Source organism: Mus musculus, chromosome X (assembly GCF_000001635.26).
Source record: "Mus musculus strain C57BL/6J chromosome X, GRCm38.p6 C57BL/6J".
Classification (NCBI taxonomy): Eukaryota; Metazoa; Chordata; class Mammalia; order Rodentia; family Muridae; genus Mus; species Mus musculus.
Genome location: NC_000086.7, coordinates 157,868,109 through 157,892,963, shown reverse-complemented (window position 1 = coordinate 157,892,963; position 24,855 = coordinate 157,868,109). Strand labels below are relative to the sequence as shown.

General features: G+C 34.9%; 1 protein-coding gene across 7 annotated transcripts in view; it reads left to right on the top strand.

Annotated features, from left to right (window-relative positions):
* The window catches only part of Cnksr2 (connector enhancer of kinase suppressor of Ras 2), a 223,029-nt gene that overhangs the window by 151,495 nt on the left and 46,679 nt on the right, over positions 1–24,855 (top strand). For 4 of the 7 annotated variants that reach the window (NM_001310719.1, NM_177751.3, NM_001374835.1 and 1 more), the window contains 4 exons: positions 2,792–2,881; positions 4,352–4,566; positions 20,811–20,859; positions 21,147–21,319. In NM_001310719.1, the coding sequence (NP_001297648.1) occupies positions 2,792–2,881; positions 4,352–4,566; positions 20,811–20,859; positions 21,147–21,319 (527 nt within the window). The remainder of the gene's footprint in view (positions 1–2,791; positions 2,882–4,351; positions 4,567–20,810; positions 20,860–21,146; positions 21,320–24,855) is intronic. The other 3 variants (XM_017318507.2, XM_006528861.4, XM_030251352.1) reach the window with 1 other exon arrangement.

The window sequence follows — 24,855 nt, the reverse complement described above, 5'->3', positions numbered from 1 at the left end:
ACCAATCCTCAAAAAACAAAAAATGACAAATAAACAGGCAAAAACAACAGGCTTGTTTACAGGCCAAACTTTTGGGAACATTGTCTCAATTTAGATTTCTCTCTTTAGGGTGGGAGAGAGCTAGGGAGTTTGAAGTTTGAATTCTTAAGAACCAGTAGCTTGAACAGAACTGAGTTTTGTTTTGTTTTGTTTTGTTTTTTCTTTACTTTCCTGTTTTGATTTGCACATCAGTCTGAACCTTCTCGCCTCCTGTCAGTTTTGTGTGAGGGATCCACACTTGTTCCCAGCTTCTGTGAATGGTTAGCTCTGTCCTCACCTTTATTTAATATTTTTCATTTTTATTTCTGTAAGAATAAACTTTCTGACTGATTGACTTAAAATCTGAGGCATTCATTGTACCCACTGAAGTTGTCCGCTGAAGTAAAACACTAGTAAAAAATGTAGTAAAACTCCAATAAATATTTGGTAATTTTTAAAGGAAAGAAAAAAGATTTCTCTCTTCTTGCACCAGGTATGGTGGCACATGCCTTTATTGATAGCACTCCATAGGCAGAGGCAGACAGGTGGTATTTATATGAATTATAGGCAAACCTGGTCTTCAAAGGGAGTCACAGGATAGCCAGAGCTGCACACAGAAAAATAAAACACAAACAAAAAAGTTTTTTCTTCTTCTCAAATATGTCTAGGTTTGTGTCAAGTTTACACAATCCAGCCAACACATATGATTTTCTCCAAAAACAAAAATAAATTATTTTTTCTGAGCATTTTTCTAAGTCACTGTAATTTTCCTTAAATTCTGGGTTAACATTGCACAGTTAAATGATGATGCCCAGAAAAATCAGCATAAAAAGTCATATTTAGTTTTGTTCCTATATCAGTGACTTAATTCTGTTCTAATTGTAGCTATTAACAAATTTCAATGAATAGTTATGTATTTCCATGCTATCTGTGAAATACATTTCTGCTTGTCTTGTGCAGATACTCGGCTCCAGACAACTAATGCTTTTTAAAACCACCAAACACGTTTTTAATTATCAAATGACTGTTTTTTTGATAGATGAATAATTCTTATTTATTAGATTTTTATTCTTCAAAAGATTTTTTGGTGATATGCAAAGGTGCTGTTAGCTGATTTAGTTTTGATGCACATGCTAACATGGAATTTATATTTAAAACTAAACTCTAAAATAATTACTTGTGGGTATTTTGAAAATATAGCACTTATAAAATCAGAAGTTTGGAGAACCGATTCATAAAGCAACGGAATAGAAATTTTTCAGAGACTATTCCTCACATGCTTACACCAACTGTGGTGGGCAGAATACATTCAATTGCATCATCTCATTCATTCTTTTTGTGAAAAAGAAGAGAGATAAATTACATAAGAATGTTACAATCATAAATCTCCATTTATAAAGGTAGTTGCACACCTTGGAAAGAAGTCATTAAATCATAACATGTTACTATCATGTGTAGTTTATTCTCAGACTTTAAAATAGCCTAGTAAAATATACTAAATAAATTATATCTGTGCAGATAATTAGGAAGTATACGTTTGGTATATTTTCCTTAAGAGTAGAATTAAAATCTCCCACAAAATTTTGTAACATTTTGACCAACACATTTAAAAAGACATGAAAAAAAAAAGGTGGCTTCTAGGGATGCAGAAGCAAATATGATCCAAATATATTATCTGCATGTATAAAAATATAATGAAAAATGTTTACAACTGGCATGCAGATGCCTTGATTTGAATGCTGATATTAGGCATTGAGCAGCTGTGTTTCCTTAGGCCCATTACTTAACAGTTTCCTCCTACTAAAAGCATTAATTCTCATAAGCATGAGGATTTAATGATCCAATAGTAATCAAACTCCAGGAAGTTCTCTGTCCTACAGGTTGTGCTTATAGGCACTTTTATTGCGGTGGGTATTGTGCCATTCTTATGATCTAGGCCTTGCAGATTCCCAGTTTTCATTCATTCAGAATTTATTAAAATACTACTATTTGTTGTATACCAGATGTTGTGTATTTTTAAAAGCTTGGATTATTTGGTTTTCATTGACTATTCTGTGCTTCAGGAAATTTAAGTTGAACAAAATAATTGATTACTTCTCTACCAGAGTGTTATACTTAAAGCCTTTGCTATGGCTGCTGCTCGCTAAATCAAAGTGATGTTTAGTGAAAATAGAAGGATATTGGACAAAGAAGAGAATACTTGATTCTATAAACAAGACATGCTTATTATATCAAAAACTATATACAAGTAGATTTAAGGCCCCATATTGCTGCAACATGGTAGTATTCAAATGCATGATGATATCAATTAGAAAAAAATTAAATTAGTTTGTGATAGTATACCATGAAACAGTAGTTTAAGATCCTTGATAATAAGGTTAAATGCAAGGGCCTGTCACCTTAAAAGAGACTAGCAAGAGAAAGATTCATAGGCATTAGGGAATAAAACTGAAATCAGTTAATAAAATGAAAAAATATGAAAAATGGTTTTTGGTAAAATATTATATACCTTTCTATCCAGGACTCTAACGAGAGCAAACATGGGCTACTCTTTATTATCTAGAATAAGTACCTTAAACTAGTATTATCTGGAGAGTTCTCAGAGGCAGTTTCACCTTCTGGCTCAAAACACACATTTTCTTCATCCACACATGCCAACCATAACGTTGCATATGAGAGTGTGTTTTGCATATTGTAACTGAAAATCAGTTTAAGTATAAGCCTACCTGGGGAAGAAAAACAATGTGATGTGAACTTTGTTCTCTGTGTTTAGGCAAGCTACGACCTATATCTATGCCAGTGGAATATAATTGGGTGGGGGACTATGAAGATCCAAATAAGATGAAGAGAGATAGTAGAAGAGGTAAGTGTTCTAGAATTTCAGTGTAGGATGGGTTATTTGAATAATAAGCAAATATAAATGTTCTTTAAATAGATTATTATGGCTTCAGCAGAAACTTACTCCATCATTAACTGACAGTAAAAATAAATGAAGTCAGTTCAACAGTTGACTCTTGACCCTTTAGTAATAGGTATCTTACATGTATGCCTTCTGAGAGATTCTGGGCAGATAATTACACAGAGAAAGATTAATATATATTTGTAAATTGAAAGTTCATATTTTGAAAACAAGGTCAGAAGTGTGAAACTGCATAAAAGAATTCATTTCAGTTCAATAAATAAAAAACAGTTTTGTTATCAATCCCAATTAATCTGCAATGAAACTTACTCCTTTGTGAAACCCTGTTGTTCAATGAAATCTCGTAAGGAGCACTGAAGCACATAGGTGTAAAGCAGATGTATAATGGAAACTGGACCAGTGACTCTTAACAGTAACCATAGAGAAGTGGAGGGAAAGGGTGCTTTGTGTTTTCTCTATTCTATTTGCTGTTCACTGTTCTTCCCTTACACGGGACTGGGCTACTTTTGAAGTACCTACCCGAAGTAAGTGAAATCTTCATGGCTTAGTAGACTTTAACCAAGTGTAGCTATGGCTGTTGATACTGCTACTTCCACTTGCAGGAGAGAGCCATAAAATGTAGATGGATAACCAAACCGAAATTGTTCCTTCATGGTATGGTTGACTAAGCTTCCTTTATGGTATGGTTGAGCCGTTTACTTATCATTTCTACCCAGTGAACTGTAAAACATCCACAGATCACATAGGCAAGCAAGCTAATGTCTGCTTCATTAGTCTTCTTAACATATGTTTTGCGGAGTGAGCCTTTCCAAAATGTTGAGAAGTTCAAGAACACTTTCAGTTTTCTTTACATTTATGTGTTAATTCCATATCAAAGTTTAGTATCTAATCTTATTATAGTTTAATCGAATAAATCAAGAAAAAAAGTAAATGTTTATCATATGCCATCTCTAAGTTATTCTTTGGGACTTCTTATAATAGTGACATCCTGGGAGAAATTCATATATTAACTACTAAAAGCTGACTACTGATTTAAGGAAAGAATCTATGAACTAAGTTTATAACATGGACTTCAACTTCTCCAAGAGTGCTACCTAAAATGTTGCAGGCTATACATTGTCATTAAGGTATAGGAAAATCTTTCTGAGAAACTTGCTTCAAACTGTAAGGTCCATCCATTCAAATTTAAGTTCTACAGGTGATTTTGATGTTAAATCTTCAGAGGGAAAAACAGAAGAAATAACCCAAAAATATGTCTTATTGTCTTGTTCCAAATAATTAAGTCCTACTGTATTGTTACTGCATATTTTATAAGTTAAAGTACTGAAATGAAATCTTATAGCACAATTTGGAAAGAATGGTACATTTCAAATATTTGCATATTTATATCAGTATATTTCTCTTTTTATGTAGAAAACTCTCTACTTCGATACATGAGCAATGAAAAAATTGCTCAAGAAGAATACATGTTTCAGAGAAACAGCAAAAAAGACACAGGGAAGAAGTCAAAAAAGAAGGGTGATAAGAGTAATAGCCCAGCCCACTACTCATTGCTGCCTAGTTTGCAAATGGATGCATTGAGACAAGACATCATGGGCACACCAGTGCCAGAAACCACACTGTACCATGTAAGTAAACTCAAAAAGTTTTTAAATTAATTTACTTTCTTGCAAGGCAAATTACTTTAGTTCATAAAATCCAGTTTTTATAAAATATTCTAACATTAGAATTTAGAAACTGAAATAAAATTATTGAAGATTGATTTGTTCATTTGATCAAAATATTCATATTTAATAGAAACCTCTCTCTTATTGAAATAACTTAATAGGCACAATAGTAACAGAGAACAGTAATTAGGTAATTACTCATTTGTATTTTAATACACGGTGCTTGGGCAGCTTTAGAAATCAGCATTAGAAATAGAATGTTTAGTATTTCATGACTCTTCCTTAAAAGGAGCATCCACTATGTGCTAGTAAAACCGGGAAAACAAAGAACTGACTGCATCGGGGCTGGGGACCTGATTCATTTGGAAACAGGTTTGCTGCACAAGTGTGAGGACCAAGTTTCCATCCCCAGCACATAGGAAAAAGTTAGGCATAGCGGTGCTTGCCTTTATTCCTAGTGCTGGGGAGGAAGACACGAGAGGATACTCAGAAGTGACTAGTTAGCTAACCCAACTGAATCGGTTGTTCCACATTTACTGGGTGACCTTCTTGCAAAAGTAAGGTGAAGGGGCTAAAAACATATCTCCGTGTTCAAAAGCACTGACTGCTCTTCGAGAAAATGAGGCATAAATTCCTCGTACCCACATGGAGGCTGACAGCCTTCTGCAACTCCAGTTCCAGGGATTTCAATACTCTTTTCTTGCCTCTGCAGGCACCAGGCACATACATGGCACATAAACATAAGTGCCCACAAAACACCATCCACATTGAATGAATGAATGAATGAATGCATGCGTGTTTTAAATTAAGGAGGAGACAGGAAGAAGAAAATATCCGAAGTCAGCCTTTGACTTTGACATATACATATGCACACACACACAAGTTCATATGCAAAAGCACAGCATTGTATACTGAGATTGCCAATTTAATTTAAGTTATATATGGGAGGATGCAAAAGGTATAGAAGCAACAGGAAAAGTAGTCTTCCACTTCAAGGAGACTAAGAAAAACCTTCATTCTGGGCAGCGGCTGAGCCGAGTGACAAAGTGAATGCTAATCATCACAGGAGTTTTGAGACTCCTACAATAATCAAGAGTTTATTGATGAATTTGAGCTGAAAACATATGATCACATTGGCATGTAGTAGCTTTCTAATGAAAGAATATTACTTGAGAGGTCAAAGCCAGGGCCATTAAATCCATGCCAGATGGATGGTGAGGAACCAGAACATTAGCCATGTGGAAGCTGAAAATCCTATTAATCATAATATTCTCTTAAAGCATCAACATGTCTTCTACTACTTTGGCTAAATAAAGTTTGCTTTTAACAATAGAAGTGTAGCTTCCACTTAAGAACCATTAAAAATAGACCACACGAAGCTGAAGAGGTTGCTCAGTCACTAAAGTCATGGGACCAGAGTTCAGATCCCTAGCACCTAAAGTCAAGCATGGTGAAGCACACGTGTAACCCCAGCACAGAGGAGGCGTGGAGACAGATGACCTCCTTGGCTTGCTACAGCTAGTTTAGCCTTACCTCTAAAAATAAGGGGGAGAATGACAAAGGAAGACACCCACCCAAAGTGAACCTCTGGCTTCTACAGATGTACATGCACAAGCTCACACACAAGGGTACACATATGAACATGTAAAGATTACAAGACCTTCAGTTAGTAGGTGAACAAATGGAACTTAATGTTCAAAGTATCAAATCTACAATATTGTTAAAAGGTATACCATCTCAGTATACAAGATGTGAAAGAGTTAATAAATTTGTACTTGAACTGTTTCTCAGAGTCAATATCTTGAGTTATCATTCCTATTCTCATAACACTAGATTAGAAAAACTGTTTTTCATTATGTTGATTAGAGTTTCATTAGCTTCAGTGCCTAACTTACTTTCTCCCAGGTCCATATCCCATGTCTCTTCCTGTACAAGAGACTTGAATGTACCATCATAACCCATTAAGTAGCTGGTAAATCATTATTCTTCCCAGCAACATCTGAAGGAAACCTAAAAACAGTATCCTTCGATACCTGTGAATGGGTCCACTTTTGTTATCACAATTGAGAAGAGCCATCTAATCAATGAACTTCCTAAACAGTCTGGTTTTAATTATAAATAGCAGCGTATACAAAGTTCCCAAGATGAGAGACAGACACCCTATTCATGAGCAGAATTGTTAGTTAGAGATGAAGCTGGAGGGATATCAAGAGGCCACTTTGATTTCAAGTAGGTTAGCTGGTAGGAAGTTGGGATCTAGCATTAGAAGAGTGATGATCGGTCAAACACATACTTATATACATAGTGTGTTCCTTATGTTTTGCATGGAAAGACTTGTGTGCACTAGGAAAAGAAAATAAAGAATGAAGGTGGGAATTTTTGAAGAATTGACAAAAGGGAGTCAATGAAAACGAAGTAAAAATGCTAAGAATATTGCATATTACCTAGGTTTAGAAATTGTTGCCACTTTTCCAAAGAGCATTTGTTTGTTGAGTAATTCCATTTCTAGAGGCTCATTTTAAAATGAAAGAAATTTTCTTTATGTTATAGTTTCTTCAAAAATACAAGGTCAGTACCAATATGTAACTTAATCACTTTCATGACAAAATGATCATCTTCATTTTTCCTGATTCTTATAAACCATGGATGTTTTTGGTACAATAGAACATAAGGGGAAGATTAAATATTGAGTATCATAGAACATTATCTCTGCTATAGTACGAATTCTATACTGTCTAAAGGTGTTTGCCTTCTGATTTAAAATGTGTTAATTTAATAGCAGGATTATATCAGAATTTTATAGTACTATAATACCTTGTAAGTTGTAGTGAATAACTCCACTTATAAGTAAGTGACAGTGAACTCCAATGTTAGTGCATTTCACCTATTTTCAACTTGGAAAGAGATCTTTTCCTCATGTACTATTACTATAGTCCCAGGGATGGCAGCAAGATGAGTTTTTGTCACACCATACCTTTTATACTGTAGTGCAGAACTTTAGTTCCATCCAGTCCTTGCTTCTTCCCTGCTTGGTTACCTTATTACAGACACCCCACTATGCCCACGTCATCAGCTGAACATTTTTTCTAATTGCTAACATTATTTTTACTTGTAGGTAAATTAGGTAAATTCTGTGTCTGAAAATGCACACATTGTTAGCTGATCTTAGAGCACACAAAGAAAGATAGGCAGGGTTGTATGTATTATGAAATCTAAATGTATTAAGAATCCTTTATGAAGATAAAGATTAATTGGATTGCCCTGAATCTCATCTTTCAATCTTAGAGGAGAACAAAATGTTTCTACCTTTCCAAAGGGCATTATTTAGTGAGGTATATTAGGAAAAAAATCAGAGCCAGGCACTGGTGGCGCACGCCTTTAATCCCAGTACTTGGGAGGCAGAGGCAGGAGTATATCTGAGTTCAAGGCCAGCCTGGTCTACACAGTGAGTTCCAGGACAGCCAGGACTACACCACCCCACCCCCAAAAAGAAATCAGAGTATAAACTTTTGCTTAGTACAATATGTAAATAACAACATGCTGCTTCATTATAAGTGCAACAAATTAACTAACTTAATTAATTAATTAAAATCTATATGCATATACCAGAATGGGTAAAAATCTGATTATGTATCCATGTACCATGCTGGTATACTTTCATAATGTAATTTTAAATATAGTTTTTTTAAACAGATTTTGAGTAGGTATTAAAAATCTGTTAAGTCCTTTCCTAACATCTCAACATTTCTGTAATCCATCTTATTTTTCAAGATGTATGTGTAAACATTTAGCTGTCATATTGTTCCTAATAAGTAGATTTAGCCATTCTGATAAATTTGTGAGGAAATATTTTATAAAGCTAAAAGGTCAGTGTACAGTTGTTACTTTTTTCTTCTTTCGTTCTAACAAGCAATTAACCTGAAAAGGGCACTATACAAATCACTTTATAAATATTAATAGTTCATCCCCATTAACCTATGAAGAATGTACTAGTATTAAACTCATTTTACAGATTAAGAAGCCGAGGCAGAAATATCTAAAAGTAGTTACATTATGGACCTGAGTTTTTTAGTTTAATCTTCTCTCATATATTACATCCCAACCAGTTTCCCCTCCCTCCTCTCCTCCCAGCATCCCTTACTTCCTCTCTCCCCTAGATCCACTCCTTCTCTATTTCCCTTCAGAAACAAGCAGACCTCCCAGGATATCAACCAATACAGTTATAATACAACTATGCCCATATCCTCATATGAAGGCTGGACAAGGTAAGAGGTAAAGGATCCCAACCTCAAGCAAAAGGGTCAGATACAACCCTCATTCCGACTGTTAGAAGTCCCACAAGAACACAAAGCTACACGACGATAACATATATGCAGAGGACCAAGCTTAGACCTACATATGCTCTGTGACTGCCACTTCAGTGAACCTCTATGAGCCCTGCTTGGTTGATTATGGAAGCCATGTTCCTGTATGTAGTGTTCTTGACCCCTCTAGCTCCTACAACCCTTTCTTGCCATTTTCCTTGGAATTCTCTGAACTCCACCTAGTGTTTGGCTGTAGGTCTTTATTTCTGCTCCTATCAGTTGCTGGATGAAGCCCCTTTAATGACAATTGGGCTTTTGCCAGTTGTATTTGGATCTATCCTAGGTTGGGCTGTCCAGCCTTTGGTCTCGACAGTATCAGGCGTGAGCTCCCTCTTGTGGGTGGACCTCAAGTTGGACCATTATTGGTTGGCCACTCCCACAAGTTCTAGACCACCATTACTCCAACATGTCTTGCAGACAGGAAAAACTGTAGGTTGAAGGTTTCTGTGGCTGGGTTGGTATCCCAGGAACTGAGGTTTGAACATCAGTGTTCTAACTCTTCATTAGCATTTTAACAACTCTTCAAAACAAACCTAACTTTAGCAGAAATTTAACAATTCTAGTAGTGTTCACTATCTGTAAATGCAACCAATCTCCAGTCTAAGTGTTACAGAATATAGAGAAGCTGATAAATACATTATCTCTTCTATAACTAAATAGTAGCTAACATATCCTAATTACTTATGTACCAGAAACATATAGATTATTGTTAAATCTTCAAATAGACCCTATAATATTGGTATTGTTAATACTATTTCTGTATGTAGGACTAAAGGTACAGAGAGTCATCTTTTTATATAGAGGTAAAAAGTACCAGAGTTGGGTCTAAAATCCCAATCTTTAAGTAAATAAAGCCATTTTCTTTTTAATTTATTTTTCATTCATTAATTTATTTATTTACTTTAAATCCCAATCACACATCCTGACCTCCTGGTCCTCCTCTCACACAGGTCCTCTAATGAGTAAGAGAAAACTATGGTTTTCTAAAATCAGCATATAAGCATTAATTATTAAATTATCTGAATTTCAAGCTGCCTAGTAGCTATCTTACTTAACTATATTGTTTCCTGATCACAGTAACTAAAATAAGAGGACAATTAGGATTAGTTCAAAGAAGCAATCTGCAAGCCCACCGTTGTTTACAACTAATTTTACTCCATTTGACTTTACTCACCTAGAAAATGGCTTCAATTGTGACAGGTTTCCAAGCATCATGCAAGCATGAGAAGTATCTATTTTAAATATTATGATATTTCCTTTTGTGTTTATTCTGGTTTCTATGGATGCCTTGGTTATTTTAAAACCAAATATTTACTAAGTCAAATTATAGTAGAACTGATAAAGCCTCATTCAACAGTCAGTAGTAAGAACTAGATCTGTCAGCAGTCGACTTCTTCAGAGCAGTGATTCTAAGTATGGGCTATCCCTGATGAAATGAGCTAATGCTTTGGGTTTGACCCAGAAATGAGAATCCTGTCCTTGATTTTTATGGACAACTAGTAATTTCAATTTTCTATGTTTATGCACCAAATAAGAGTTTCAAAGGAGCAGAAGTGAAATATAACATTGTCATCTATGACCAACCTATTAGATCAGTGCTTCTCAACCTTCCTAACACTGCAACCCTTTAATACATTTCTTCATGTTGTGGTGACTCCTGGTCATGAAATTATTTCATTGCCTTCTTCATAACTGTAATTTTGCTACTGTTGTGAATCATAATATAAACATCTCTGATTTGTAGGATAGCTGATGTGAGGCGCCTGTGAAAGGGTTCTTTCACGTCATTCTCAAAGGGGTCATGGCCCACAGGCTGAGAACCACTGCACTAGATGATTTTTTTTTTAAACTTGATAGACAAATCTGAATGAGATTTATTTATGTACCAGATACACTCACATACTTCGTTTAGCCTTCAGAACATGGTTTGTTTTATGTGTATGCACATATTTTGCCTGCATGTGTGTAAGTGGCCCACGGGGGTTAGAACTTGAGTTACTGGTGGCTATGAGCCACCCAATGTGGATGCTGGGAACAGAAACTGCGTCTTATGCAAGAGCAGTAATTAGTCTTAACCAGTGAACCCTCCCTCCATTCCCTGCTGTATAATTATAGATTTAAGTTGGAAAATTATAAAATAATACTTGAATAAATTTTCCTAAATATTTGAGTTCTGTGAGATTTTTTTTTTGTAAACCTGGTATCCAAACAACCATGATAAAGTAGCAAAGCACACGTGTAGATGGTTCTGATTTGCATGGCTTTCAGGAAAAAGGTTCCATTCATACATCATTAGAATTTTTTAGTTACTGATTGTTTTAGTTGCTGTTCTTTCCCATTATAAATTATCATTAGAGTTCCTCACTAACAATTAGAGTTTGTTGTAGGTTAATAACTTCCTCCTCTAATATGTAGTGCTTCATAGTTTATGACGGTTGTCTAAGGATGATGCTGTAAGCATTCACATACACCAGTACCTATACATTAATACTGCATTGCTTTACACTGCTTATTTCCCCCACTGGACAGTATGGGCACAGGGATATGAGGACCCAAGGGATCTGTTGATGTGTCTTAGCAGGTCACAGAAAAAAAAAATAATTGAGATTCACTGTCTTAGGTGTAGATATATTTTTTAAAGGGGGAGAAAAGACATTTGGGCTGTAATTGTTTATAAATATGACAGTTTTATTGAATGCTAGACCATGAAGAAATCTGAAAATAAACCTTATTTGTATTTCCCTGACTCAGGTAGTCTAACAATTGTTTTGACTCCATACTAGGAAGGGTTCTAGACTTGTCTTTTGTTGTTGGTTGTTTCTGTTTTATGGAGTTACAAGTATTGAACTTGTAGCAGTCCTCTGGCAACAGCCTTTGGAAAGCTAGGTTACAGAACAGAGCTACCACACCTGGTTTTGTTTTCCCATACCTATAAGTACCCCTATGTACACATTTTATGTACATAAACTGATATATTTATAACTGGACTTGTTAGACTAGAGAATAAAAATACTTTATGAATTTAAAGATTCACAAATTCTAATAGATATAGTTCAGACATCCATTTCTTCCCAAGAAATCACAACCCTCATCTCTCTATAAAACAAAACAAAAAACCTGGAAAAAATACATCAGCTCACCTGCTTGAAATCCTAAAGGAAGGGAAGGCTAGAGACCTCCAAACCTGAAGTAGAGTGTAGTAGTATATTCTCAGTATTTTTTCCTGCCTATTGCATAAACTGGCCCTGATTTTGGAAACCTGGCCTGTAATATAGTGTTCCAGTCTACTTCTCTGTAACTATGATAAAACATTCATCAAAAGTAACTTGGGAAGAAGGCTTCTTTCAGCTTACAAGGTATAGGTCATCATCAAGGGTAGTCAAAACAAGAAGTATAGAAGAGATGATAGAAGAATGTTGCTTACTGGCTTGCCAAGTTTAGGCCTACCTATCTAAGGATAATACTTTTCAGAGTGAGTTTAGCCCTCCTGAATTAATTAGCAATTAAGAAAATACCTATTACACATGGCCACAGTCCAAACTGATGGGGGTAGTTCTTCTATTAAGGTTTTCTTTGCCTGGGTGATTTGTGTCAAGTTGAAAGATGACTCTGTGACACCTGTAAAGCATAATAGGAACAAACATTATATGGCTCAAAAAAAAAAAGCCTTCTCTTTAACCAGTGGGCCAGAGAAGAGGTAGTCCAATATGACACAAACCCTTTCCACAATGCCTGTCCTATTGTAACAGAAAAAAAAAAAAAAACAAGCATGAAAAATCATGCTTTCCTCCTCTACCACCCGCAGAAAAATCACTTAGTTACAAAGAATACACAACAATATTGCATTTAAATATACCAAATAATTGAGTTCCAAAATAGAAGAATGAATTAGGGAAGGCTGAAAGACGCTGAGGCGAAGGGCAATCCTATAGGAGGACCAGCAGTCTCAATTAATCTGGACCCCCCGAGATCTCTCAAACATTGGACCACCAAATGGACAGCTGATATGAGGGCCCCAACACACATACATTAGAGGACTTCCAGGTCTGTGTTCATTCACACATGATGCACCAAACACTCAAGAGACTGGAGGCCCCAGGGAGTTTAACAGTCAGATGGGGTGGGGGGTGGGGAGGAGGTGTGGGATGTGGAACAGTCGGAGGGTGGATAGAGAGGGCTGGGGAATGGAATATGGAGTGTAAAAAATAAATTAAAAAAAAAACAAGAAAAGAAAGAAAGGAAAAGAAGATAAAAGGAAAGGAGAGGAGAGGGGGGAGGGGAGGGAAGGGAAGGGAAAGTAAAAGAAAGAAAAGAAAAGAAAAGAAAAGAAAAGAAAAGAAAAGAAAGAAAAGAAAAGAAAAGAAAAGAAAAGAAAAGAAAGAAAAGAAAAGAAAAGAAAAGAAAAGAAAAGAAAAGAAAAGAAAAGAAAAGAAAAGAGAAAAGAAACCAAGTGCTAGGATTGCAGGTGTGTAACAATATCCTGGCCTGATAGAAGAATGTATTGCTATAATTTTTCCTCTAAGCATATGCTGTTTTTATTTCCATTCAGTTTAATTTTCCTGAGACTCCCTTTCTTACCTAATGTTTATTCAGAAGTATGCTGTTTACTTTCCAAGTAGTTGGATACTTACTTATTTCCTTTTAATACTGATTTCTCTTTTTTTTATTTTTAAGTTCAACAGTGTATACTTTGTATTATTTCTTTTCTTTTAAAATTAAAGTTTGTTTTATGGCCCAAGATAGGGTCTTATCCTGATGAATGTCCCATGGACATTAGTTTTCTTGATCTGGAGTTTCTTTCTTAATAGAAATATGTTTTTAGCAGAGGGGAAACCAGGAAGGGGGATAACATTTGCAGTGTAAATAAATAAATTAAAATTAAAATAAATAAAATAAATTAAAATAGCCAATAAATAAGAATATTTATTTTAAATATTTCTAAAGAAAACAAGGGAGCAAACTTTTTGAAGTTATCAAAATCACCATCTGCAATCCATTCATGGAGAGAGATGCCATAGTTTGGTTTTTATCACACCAACACCGTAAAGTAAGCCTAAAGAAGAGTTGGGCAGCATAGATTAAGAGGACTTCCTTTTATATCTAACTTATTTCCTTGTCTTTTGATCCAAGGTGTCAAATCACTTGGTTCCCCCCACCCATTTGGGGGGGGCACAAAAGACTGGCAAGCCTCTCCTGATTTCTTTGATAACTGTATGTCAGCCGTTTGTGTTCGTAACAGAAGGGTTAAGAACAGGAGCTGCCAATTCTGCTTTGTACCATTTAAAGTTTTTCTGCTTCTGTTTCAGAATAAAATACATGTTAACTGTACATATCAGTGAGATGCCCAAGAATAACTGTACCCAATATGGCTGGTCTTATTTCCATGTATAGTGGAGCTTAAACAGGTTTTTAAGAACCATCTAGCATTTGGTATTGAAACAGGTGTATATAAATCCTAAATCATCAGTAATTAAATTTATATGGAGACTAATTAGCTCCTATTTGCATTCAGTTATAAATGACATTCAAATAAAGTTAATAGTCTATGAAATATTCCAAGAGACTCTGATTCAAATTCCTGAGCTTGCACATAAAAAGAAAAAATTAAAGAGTTTAATGATGTAACCGTAGTCATAGAGCAGAAATAGTAACTACAATATGGAGAATTACAAGTCAGATGTCCTGGTTCCTTCTCAAGTATTGCTCCACTGGAACTGTGCATTACATTACTAATGAAAATAAATATTCTAAGTGTATCACATCAGCTGGTATATTGAAATTAGACTGAAGGGACCAAGGGCAAAAGTTGAAGTAGGAAAATAAGATAGGATGGGGTCAATTCAAGTGAGAAATGAGAGTAGCTTAGGCCTACATGTTAAAGTAAAATTCGTGAACAGAATTGAGCTGTGAATATGTTTTGAAGATAAGTTGTCAAAAGGTACTGACAGATTTTCTGCGAAATGTTGTAACTTAGTTCCCTGCACACTCAGGTGCCCAGTAACTATTTGATTCATGTTTTTAACAGGTACTGTGTGAGTAGCTCAGGATTCATTAGTGACCAAAGCAAATGGTTTCTGCCTTAATAAACAGTACTACAGTAGGCAAAAAAATACATCATAAGACACTGAACCAAGTAATTTCAATGATTTTTAATTAATTAGGAATGGCGCTAGTGAAAAGATTGCATAATGGTGAATGAACTCCAAGAGGTTTCTCCAGCATAAAGAACTAGTACAAATGTAGGCTCTTGTTTGGATCTATGAGTCCTCATTCCTGTATTGGCATGAGGTTTTTAAACTGCAGATTTCGTTTAACACAATTAATAGGTTTAAGATCAAGTGTGGCTACAGTATCATAACTGTCTACTTCGGCTGAGTTTTAGGACCTTTCATACCTTAAGTTCAGTCTCATTTACAAAACTGAGATGTTAACATGACCTTTTGTGTCGTGAAAGAAGTGTAAGTCATCCTTTCTGACCCACAGAGCAATGTAACTTTCTAAATAAATTGATGAAGCATAAACTTGGATATAGCTGTTACCGATTTAAATTATCTCCACTAACATGAAATTATTCCCCTTTCCAATTTATAAAAGCCCTTTCTTTCCACATAACAGTGAACTTGTATCATGTGTCAGAATGCAATCATAGATGAATGCCTTGTGTCATTTTCTGACATTTGTGACAATTTTCTTCTCCTTTAAATAGAATGCTTACTTTCAAGGCAGTAATGTGTGTGGTAGTTAGGAGCACAGAGTTGGCGGACATAGAATTGAATTTGACTCTGCCCTTACTTTTGTAATCCTGAAGAAGCAGTCTACCATGTTGTCTCCGTTTTCTCTTCCTTACTACGTTGTCAATGATAACCTCTTTACAGTTGGTTGTTGTTGTCGTTGTTGGTTTTGTTTAGTTTTATTAAGAATGAAAATTGATAACTTACAGAAAGTTTCCAATATGGTGCCTAATACAGAATAATCCCTCAGTAGATAAATATCTATTATGATCGCAGAATAATGATTTCTATTTTCCAATGGGGTAATTCTTATTAGTATTCATTAATCACTCCTCTTCTCCATACCTTACAAGTATAATAAGTAAAAAAAAGATTTACATGGTAGGATATTGCATAAGATTCAGTCACGTTCTTTCCTGTGGAAGCTAGAAAACAAGTTATTCTTCTTAGGAACCATATACTTTGCCTAATCTAAGTACTTTAAAGGGCATGTAGACTTAGCTCAACTGTCACTTTATTCTTATCTGGGTCCTCATTCATAATGTTTTCAAAGCACAGATTTTGAGTCAAGATTAATGACTCAAATAAACTTAGTTTTTATTAAGTAAAAACTGGTTAGATTCATGAGCAGCCGAGAGAACTGCTGAACTGAAGCATCTGTTAGGTCAGCGTTATATCTTCCACTCCCTGTGTTTCACCTCTTCTACTTCATGTATTTCATCAGTGAGCATCACCACCAGCAGCAGCCCAGTTACGTGCTGGGCAATTTCTGATCGATTTTTGATGTAGTGCTTAGTACTTGTAGCTCATACTCCACTTACTCATACTCTTTTACTGCCAAAATATAATAATTAGTAAGAAAGAAAGTCTTTTACTTTCTAAAATATTTAAAACTTCAAATAATTTTGTTTATTTGTTTATTTGAGAAACTGAATTGTAGAAGTAGTTGTCATTTATCCAAGTACTTCAAATTGCTAAGCACCTTCTTTTCTTATGTAGATGAAGGATGGTATTGGCTTGGCTAGTCACGAAGAAATCTTGGAACTTTGTGGAAAATTACAGTGAAAGAAAGTTGCTATATTGCAACAAGAGAGTATTTTGATTGCAAATTTTTCCATAAGTGCAGTAATTTGCAACTTGAGAAGAATTTAATAGTAGCTGAGCTTTCAAAATGCAATACAGAAACTGTCATTTTCTTCTACAATTAAAATAAGTACTTCTGAAATTTTCAGGATAAGAATGACCCAAATTACCAACCCCCACTTCTTCATCCAAAAGACGGGAGAATGGAGTTTGAAGAGAACATCTGTGGGCAAATGAAAAACAAACGGTCTTTTCAGGCAAATTCTGAAAAGGGATCTTTTATAGGCAAACAGAATCCTATTGCATGCATCACCATGGTTAAGAAGAGGATCAACAGTACTTTCATAATGGCTTTTTATTTTAGCACATTCTATTTTTTGGATAGGATTACAATTCAACACATCTATTCATAATTCATCATGTAATTATTTGCATAAATATCTTTTAACACAGATTTAATGTACTTTGGTCAACCACATCTTGAATCTAATCTGTTAAATTCACTAAGATATTCTCAGTGCGACTAATGCTAAAGAAGACATATGTTCCCAGAGGAAAGGTCTAAAGAACATACATATACTCCTCTGCCATCTTTCAAATTCATGGCCTCTTTTTTCCATGAATTGCTGGTGTGTGTGTGTGTGTGTGTGTGTGTGTGTGTGTGTGTGTATGTATGAAACCTGCTCTATAGTGTTATTTGTATATATGCCTTCAAGGCTGACCATTTGGTATTATTGGATGGCCAGTTGGTGTGCTCTTCCCTAGAGCAGACTTTCTCTTGCTCCCAGCATTCCTCAGGTTCCTATAGTTATTTGTATAGGGTTGAGGATTCATGGGCTTTCCCTGTCCACATTTAAATGTCTGTTGGTTTTTATCTTTACTTTGTTTGCAGAAAAAACAAGTATTTGGACTTTGTCTTGGTTTCTTCAAAAACTTGAGAAGTTTCTCCCCAGTTGGTACACCTTAAGTTTTGTTTTTCAGTTTGTTTGTTTGTTGTTGTTGTTCTTGAGGAATTTGTGGTTCTTTTGAACCTTATAGAGCAGTTACCATTTGATAAACAGCTTAGTCTTTGGGGGTGCTTTTGTTAAGCTCTTTGGGCTATTATTGCTTTATGTGTTTGTTTTTAATTTATTGATATTATATGTATGGGTGTTTTCTTTTTCCTGAATGCATATATGTACACTATCTTCCTTTTTTGTACCCTTAGAAGTCAGAAGAGAATGTCAGACTCGTAGGAACTGTAGTTATTGATGGTTATGAGCCATCAGGTGGATGCTACAAATCAAAGCCAGGCCCTCCACATGAATATAAAAAGCACTCTTTCCATGAGGCAGCTCTCCAGCCTCAAAAACTATTATAATTAAGAAGCACTTACGTAGTGACCACTGTGAAAGAAAGCTCTTTTAGAGGTGAAGAAAGTTCACTCTGATATTTCTGCAGTCAGAGGCTTTAGTGAAGGCATGGTTAGGTCTACTTTGGCTTCGGTTTTCTTTCTTGAAGCAGAGACATATCTATTTTAATCCTCATCATTGGAATCTATCAGTTCAAGGGGGCAACTGGCTTGACTTATTCAAGCTATGAGGTCTAACTTTCTAGAGTTACTAGTTATCTTCAATGAACAAGCCTATAATATAATAATCCCATTTGTTGGCCAGACCTTGCTGATATGGAAGGTTTTTAAAAGCAAATTTTAAAATCTATTGAACTATATGGGCTATTTCCCATGTGACAGGAAAGTTTGGGGACTCTTATTGAGCCATTGGTTTCTGTTGAATCATTTGAGATAAAGAAACAATGAAACCATGATTTATGTAACCATAAAAATATTCTTAAATGTAAACGAGGAAAATACCTAATTAAAAAAATATATTCTTTACTACTTTGGTACACTGTAGAGACAGCTGTAACATAGAATTGTTTCTAATATAGCAGTGGGGCAAAAACCACAATCTGACACCTGGAACTTCTAAAGTTAGCTAAGTAAGAAATTTCTGAACACTTTATTCTTGTACTTCCTTTCCTAATTCATTATGTGCTAGTAACTGTTATGATTGGCAGACCTATGTAAAATGTATATGAATTTGTTTGTGATTTGTTCTTAATAAAAACAAATAGTTCTGTGACTATTTTCTGAAGCTAACTAAAATGTAAGGATTTACATATAATTTGAATTTGAGACAAAAAGGAACTGCTTTTACTGAGCTTTACCTCTTATAGGTTTACCTTAAATACTTTAGTATCGGAAGAAGTAATAGAGAGAAAAAATGTTAGCTTCAAACTGTATCTCAGACAAATGGGCATGCTTAGCGGTAAATGTCTATAGATAACTTCATTGGGTATGGGAAAGGGAGGGGGTTGTAATAGTATATTCCTTGGAAGAGATTGGAATGTAATGTCTCCACCTAGGACCAGTGATAGAACTCTATGTCTGATCTCTAGCACCATAATAAACTAAACAAGTGAATGTAAAAGATATAACACACTAAATAACCCAATTCTTATAAGCTGCTATTAATGTAGATAGCTTCTGAAAAAAAAAACAGGCATCTCTCATCTTTGTCATGTTTCAAAATAATGAACTATAAAACTATAATGATTGCTTGAGAACACAAAAGGAAAAAGCTATATCAGTAATTTCATGGCAAACAATATATGTAAAATAATTATGTGTAAATTAAGTATACTTAAACACTAGTCAGAACTACCCATACAGCATAATAAATTTTGTCTTTGATGCTCTCAAAAACTAATTGTGAATTTGTATAGCTATGATTTCTATAATATATATATACATATATATAATGTAAGTGTATCTACACATGTGTGTTTATATATATGAATATAACACAAAGAGATATTTATGGTACTTTGAAACTTGGGTGTTTATTATTTCTAGATTACACTATATCAAGAGATTACTGTTATCTTTATATGTACTAGATGTTTATAACTCATACAAGAACAAAATGTTTTATATAAATATACTATTTAAGGAGGAAATACATTAAATAGTGATATGAATTTATTCTACATCTAAATCAGAAAATTTTATATAAAGAAAATCTATTTAACCATTATATGTTTGTGTAGAAAAAGAAAAATCTGTTACTCCAAAGAAGGTTCACTTCAAAGACTTGTCTGTGACTTTAAAACTCGCATGCAATCTCTAATCTCTCTTGATTAGCTAATCATAATTCATCTTATTATACCAGTGAACAGTGTATATGAATATATTATCTGAGTAGAACCAGTGATTTATAGTCACTATTTGAAAAGTTAGATCACTACAGCTCTGGCTTTTTCTCAATGCATAGTAAACAGTTAAATACATATAGATATAGAGAACAATGCAAAAGAACAATTATAATGATATTCCATGGAAACTAGGTAGGACAGCAATACAAGGATAATTGGGTGGTATGGTCAATGATTTAGATGACATAACATTTTTTCATTGATAGGACAGTGGTATTAAGCTTTATAATCCACAAATACTACAGGCAATGGCAAGATACCAAACATAGTTGTAGGGGTAGGTAATTGAGGAGTGGGAAAGTACATATGTTCAAAGAAGAGATGAGCTGAGGTGCTGATAATTGTTGACATGAAGATTAGCCAATAATACTGGTATAAGTAGGTGTGACATGATATTGATCCAAGTGTTTATATATTTAGATACATAAACAAGAAAGAATCATTTTGCCTTCTAGTTCATCAGATTATGTGAGAATACGACGAGATGTATTGGAAACACAATAAATCTCTCAAATTGAACAGTTGTGTATGTGTGTCAGGGGGAGGGGTTAAGAACACTTAGTTTCACAATGTGTCTTATTCTAGAATCTGCCAACAAAATTAGGACACATAGGCCTTCTCCTGCTTCAAGGGAGATGGGAAAATAAAGTAATGTTTGAAATATTAATGGGAAAATGACTTCTCTAACCTGGACTGAGAGTCATTGTTGTAACCCTATGAGTTTTCTGTATCACACTCTGAGCATACTAACCTCCCCTGTCTTTCATTTCAGACATTTCAACAGTCCTCTCTGCAGCACAAATCAAAGAAGAAAAACAAAGGTAATAAAAGAAAATGAACCTTTAAACTTGCTTTTGTACAGTGATATTCCCCAGCACATTTCATTAATCCTCTCATTGTCTTGAAGTCAACGTGGTTTTAGATCAGTTGCCATGCATATATCTTTGATAACAGATGGTCTCAAAAAGTCTTGAGATGAGGATTACATAATCAGAAATGATACTTTTATGAATAATAAGTATCTGACTTGCTTTCAGAATCTACAGATTATTCTTTAATTCTTTGCATTTTCCAAAATGTATAAAGTATTACCACTCACTCTCTTTAGGAGCTATATCAGGCAAGAGCAAAAGAAGAATTTCTTGCAAGGATCTTGGCCGTGGTGACTGTGAAGGATGGCTTTGGAAAAAGAAAGATGCAAAGAGCTATTTTTCACAGAAATGGAAGAAGTACTGGTTTGTCCTAAAGGATGCATCCCTATACTGGTATATTAATGAAGAGGTAAGACAGAGCAATTGGTGCTCTCATCCATCTCTAACAAAAGTCTCAACACCTGAGCCATTTCTTATAAATCATATCACCCTCATGCCAATGCAGAATCTATCTTCAGAGTTCTGGAAAGAACGGTTGCTCCATTTTTCTAATGTAGCAACATATCTTAGGCATACTTAAAATATAGTGAAGTTATCTGTTTCTAAAAATACCAAATAACTAATATAGTAGTTTAAAGAAATCATATAGATTTTTTTAAAAAACTCTTACTCAAAGTTTTATAGGGTTTATTCTGTTTTGGAGGAGGGGACAACTTAGCAACTTAAGTAATTCAATATTGTTTCAATTTACTTCAGTTTCTCTTGAAGAAAAAAATAAGTAGTAGACTAACTTTGAAAATTTTAAGTATCCATTACTTTTGGCCAGCTTGAGGGGAGGGGCATGTTTAGTGTATTTTAATTGTTCTTATGACATGTATAAGGTTTTACTTTTTGGTACAACATATCATCCCAATCAAAATCATGTCTCACCAAATGTGCCAATGTGTAATTTATTCATTGATTTGTTTTCCCCTGACACTGCTTTGACTTGATTGTTACACCAATTACTTCACTTTACTAGACTTTTTAAACAATAATTTGGCTGTTAGCACATATATATGTGTATGTATATATATAAATATATAAATATATAAATATATAAATATATATATATATAATTGGTTTGTAGATTTTATACAAATAGTATCCTAAGACATTAATCAGTTTGCATTTGAAGAGTAATTGCTAAAAGTTACTGTCATTATTAGACGTTTGATTATAACATACATTATCTAGAAAATTTCATGTTCCCTGAACAAGCTATTATGCCGCTATCTTATATCATGAGTACAGAGTAGACTCAGGGATTATACTACTTGAGAGACTGTGCTTATAGCTTCCTCTCCAAAATGAAAGTCATGATGCATATCTTACTAAGCTTTCTTAGACATGAATCAAATACTGTTACACAACTTAGAACCATGTCTTACAAAATGCTTAGTATTTACTGTTCATTAATAGAAGGCTTGTTTAGAAGATCATAAATTAATAATTTTCTATATGCTTCAATATACTTAGTTATTTTGTTTTGATATTTTGTGGCAGTCATAGAGTTAAATAAAATAAAATCTGTTTCAGTAAGTATATCCTGTCTAGTTATAGTAAACAAATATAAAAACATTTTTGTTTAATAGATATACTAAAATTTTTGTGCTAATCAGGGGGTATCAAGATGCAGTATCTCAATTCAGTTATAGATAAGTCTGCGTACACTAATTTATACTCTGGCTTTCAAACTATAAGAGATGAAAATCTTTTGTCTGTTTTATTAAATAGTGCCTATATTTTAGTCTTGGGCAAGTTGTTGTTACTGTTACCCATGTGCAATATATATTTCCAGGAAAGCCTTCTTGTTATTTTAGAGGAAATATAGTATTTCCTGCTCCATCATTATGAAAAGATAATACTCCACAAACATTTTAGATGGAAACTGAGGATGACAGGAGTACCATAAGGTGGAAGTCAGAATAGAGCTTCACACTGAAAAACATTCAAGGAAAATGTAGAGTGCTTCTGTATCTAGCATACAAATTCCACTTGCTGTCTAAAGTTCAAAATTAGAAGTTTTGCATAGTTCATTAATGATAGAAATAACACAGATGCACAAAATACAAACATACATACATGCATGCATACTCACACACGCACAAGTACACAGAAAGAGAGCTGAGAGTAGTGCTTTTCTTCAAAATAGTGAGAGGGAGAGTAATCTTTTTTTCTCCATTTTCTTTTTTGTTTTTATTTTGGTCTGACTAAAAATCAAGTAGAAAGGTATTCAGTAAAGATGTATTGTATGTCCATGGTCTGGGTGGGCTTCTTCTAAGACCATGATGGCGTCTGAGGTCCGTGTTGATGTTGGTGGCCTAGGCTGTCACCAGAGACCATGAGGTCCATGGCATTTGCTGACACTGGAGGTCATGTGGATGTCTGTAGTCCATGCAGTCACCAGAAACCATGTGGAAGTCCGTGATCCATGCTCCCAGAGACTGTAAAGGGCGAGGAAGCTTCCTTTGCAGTGGTATCAATGACTGCAGACTCAGAGTTGAGAAAAAGAGTCATAGAAGGCTTCCGTGACAACCCGTACCTCTTTGCCCCCCCCCCCAAAAAAAGGTAACCTAGACTGGAAGCCATCAAAGATTCTCTTTTAAATTGCCACAAGTATGCTGAAATGTAGCTCTCCACAGTTGGGGTAGAGGTGGGGAAGGAAGCACTTGCTTTTAAGGGTCTGGCCACTGGGAGTTTGATCATGCTCCAGTGACTATATAGACAAAAATTGAACTTGCTGCTGCTGCTGTTGCTGCCACTGCTCCTTCTCTTCCCCCCACTCCTCCTCCTCCTTCTCTTCCTCCTCCCACTCTCCTTCCTCTCTGTCTCCCTCCTCCTCCTCCTCCTTCTTCCTTTCTTTTGAGGGGTGAAGTAACAAAGGCAGAGAGGTAGACCTGAGAGGGCTGGAAAGTGAGTGTGATGAAGCGCATTATGTGCAACTCCCAAAAAAATCAATAAAAATATTACATTGTGGGCAAAAAAAAAAAATTCTGGTTCTGTGAAGGCATTTTCTCAATTGAGGATCCCTCCTCTCTCATGACTCTAACTTGTGTCACGTTAACAAAATAGCAGAAGAGTGTCATTCACATGCCTTAGGTATGTGTAACCTGTACCTAAAGAAAAACATGAGGATATATACACATATACATATATTATATATATAATATATATATGTGTGTATATATGCACACACACACACACACATATATATAGTTAACATATATTCTTATTCTTATTCCTGTACATATGAATATAGTCTCAATAAAAATACAAAAATATGAAAACAACAAAACCAAAAAATATGTATTGTGGTTTCATTTTGCATATAACATAGTCTTTTTAAATTATTATTATTATTATTATTATTATTATTATCTCTTTTTATAATCTAGGCGGTTTCCCCCTCCCGGTCTACCCTCCTACTATTCCTCATCCCATACTTCTTCCCCCATCTCCAAGAGGGTGTCCCCACCCCTTACCCCTACCCCACCAGACCTCCCCACTCCCTGAGGCCTCAGGTCTCTTGAGGGTTAGGTGAATCTTCTATTCTCAGACACTGAGCCACCAACCAGGCAGCCTACACGACCTAATATGAGACCCCCAACACATATACAGCAGAGGGGGAGTAATCTTACATAAATTTGATAAATAAGGAGGTATGGAAAAAGTTTGGAATAGTAAAAGTCTATCAAGCTTCGTCATTAACAAGGTAAGGGACACAGTAACTGAAAGTTTTGCCAACAAATCACATTATACTTGCTTTAACATGAGACAAATATGTTTTGGATAATTCCCCTATGTTGTTTTATAACCAGTATTAAAGAAATAAAGATTTATGAATTTTATTAAATTTTTCCAATGAAAACTGGTGTGTTTCTGAGTGAGAGAGATATATCTGAA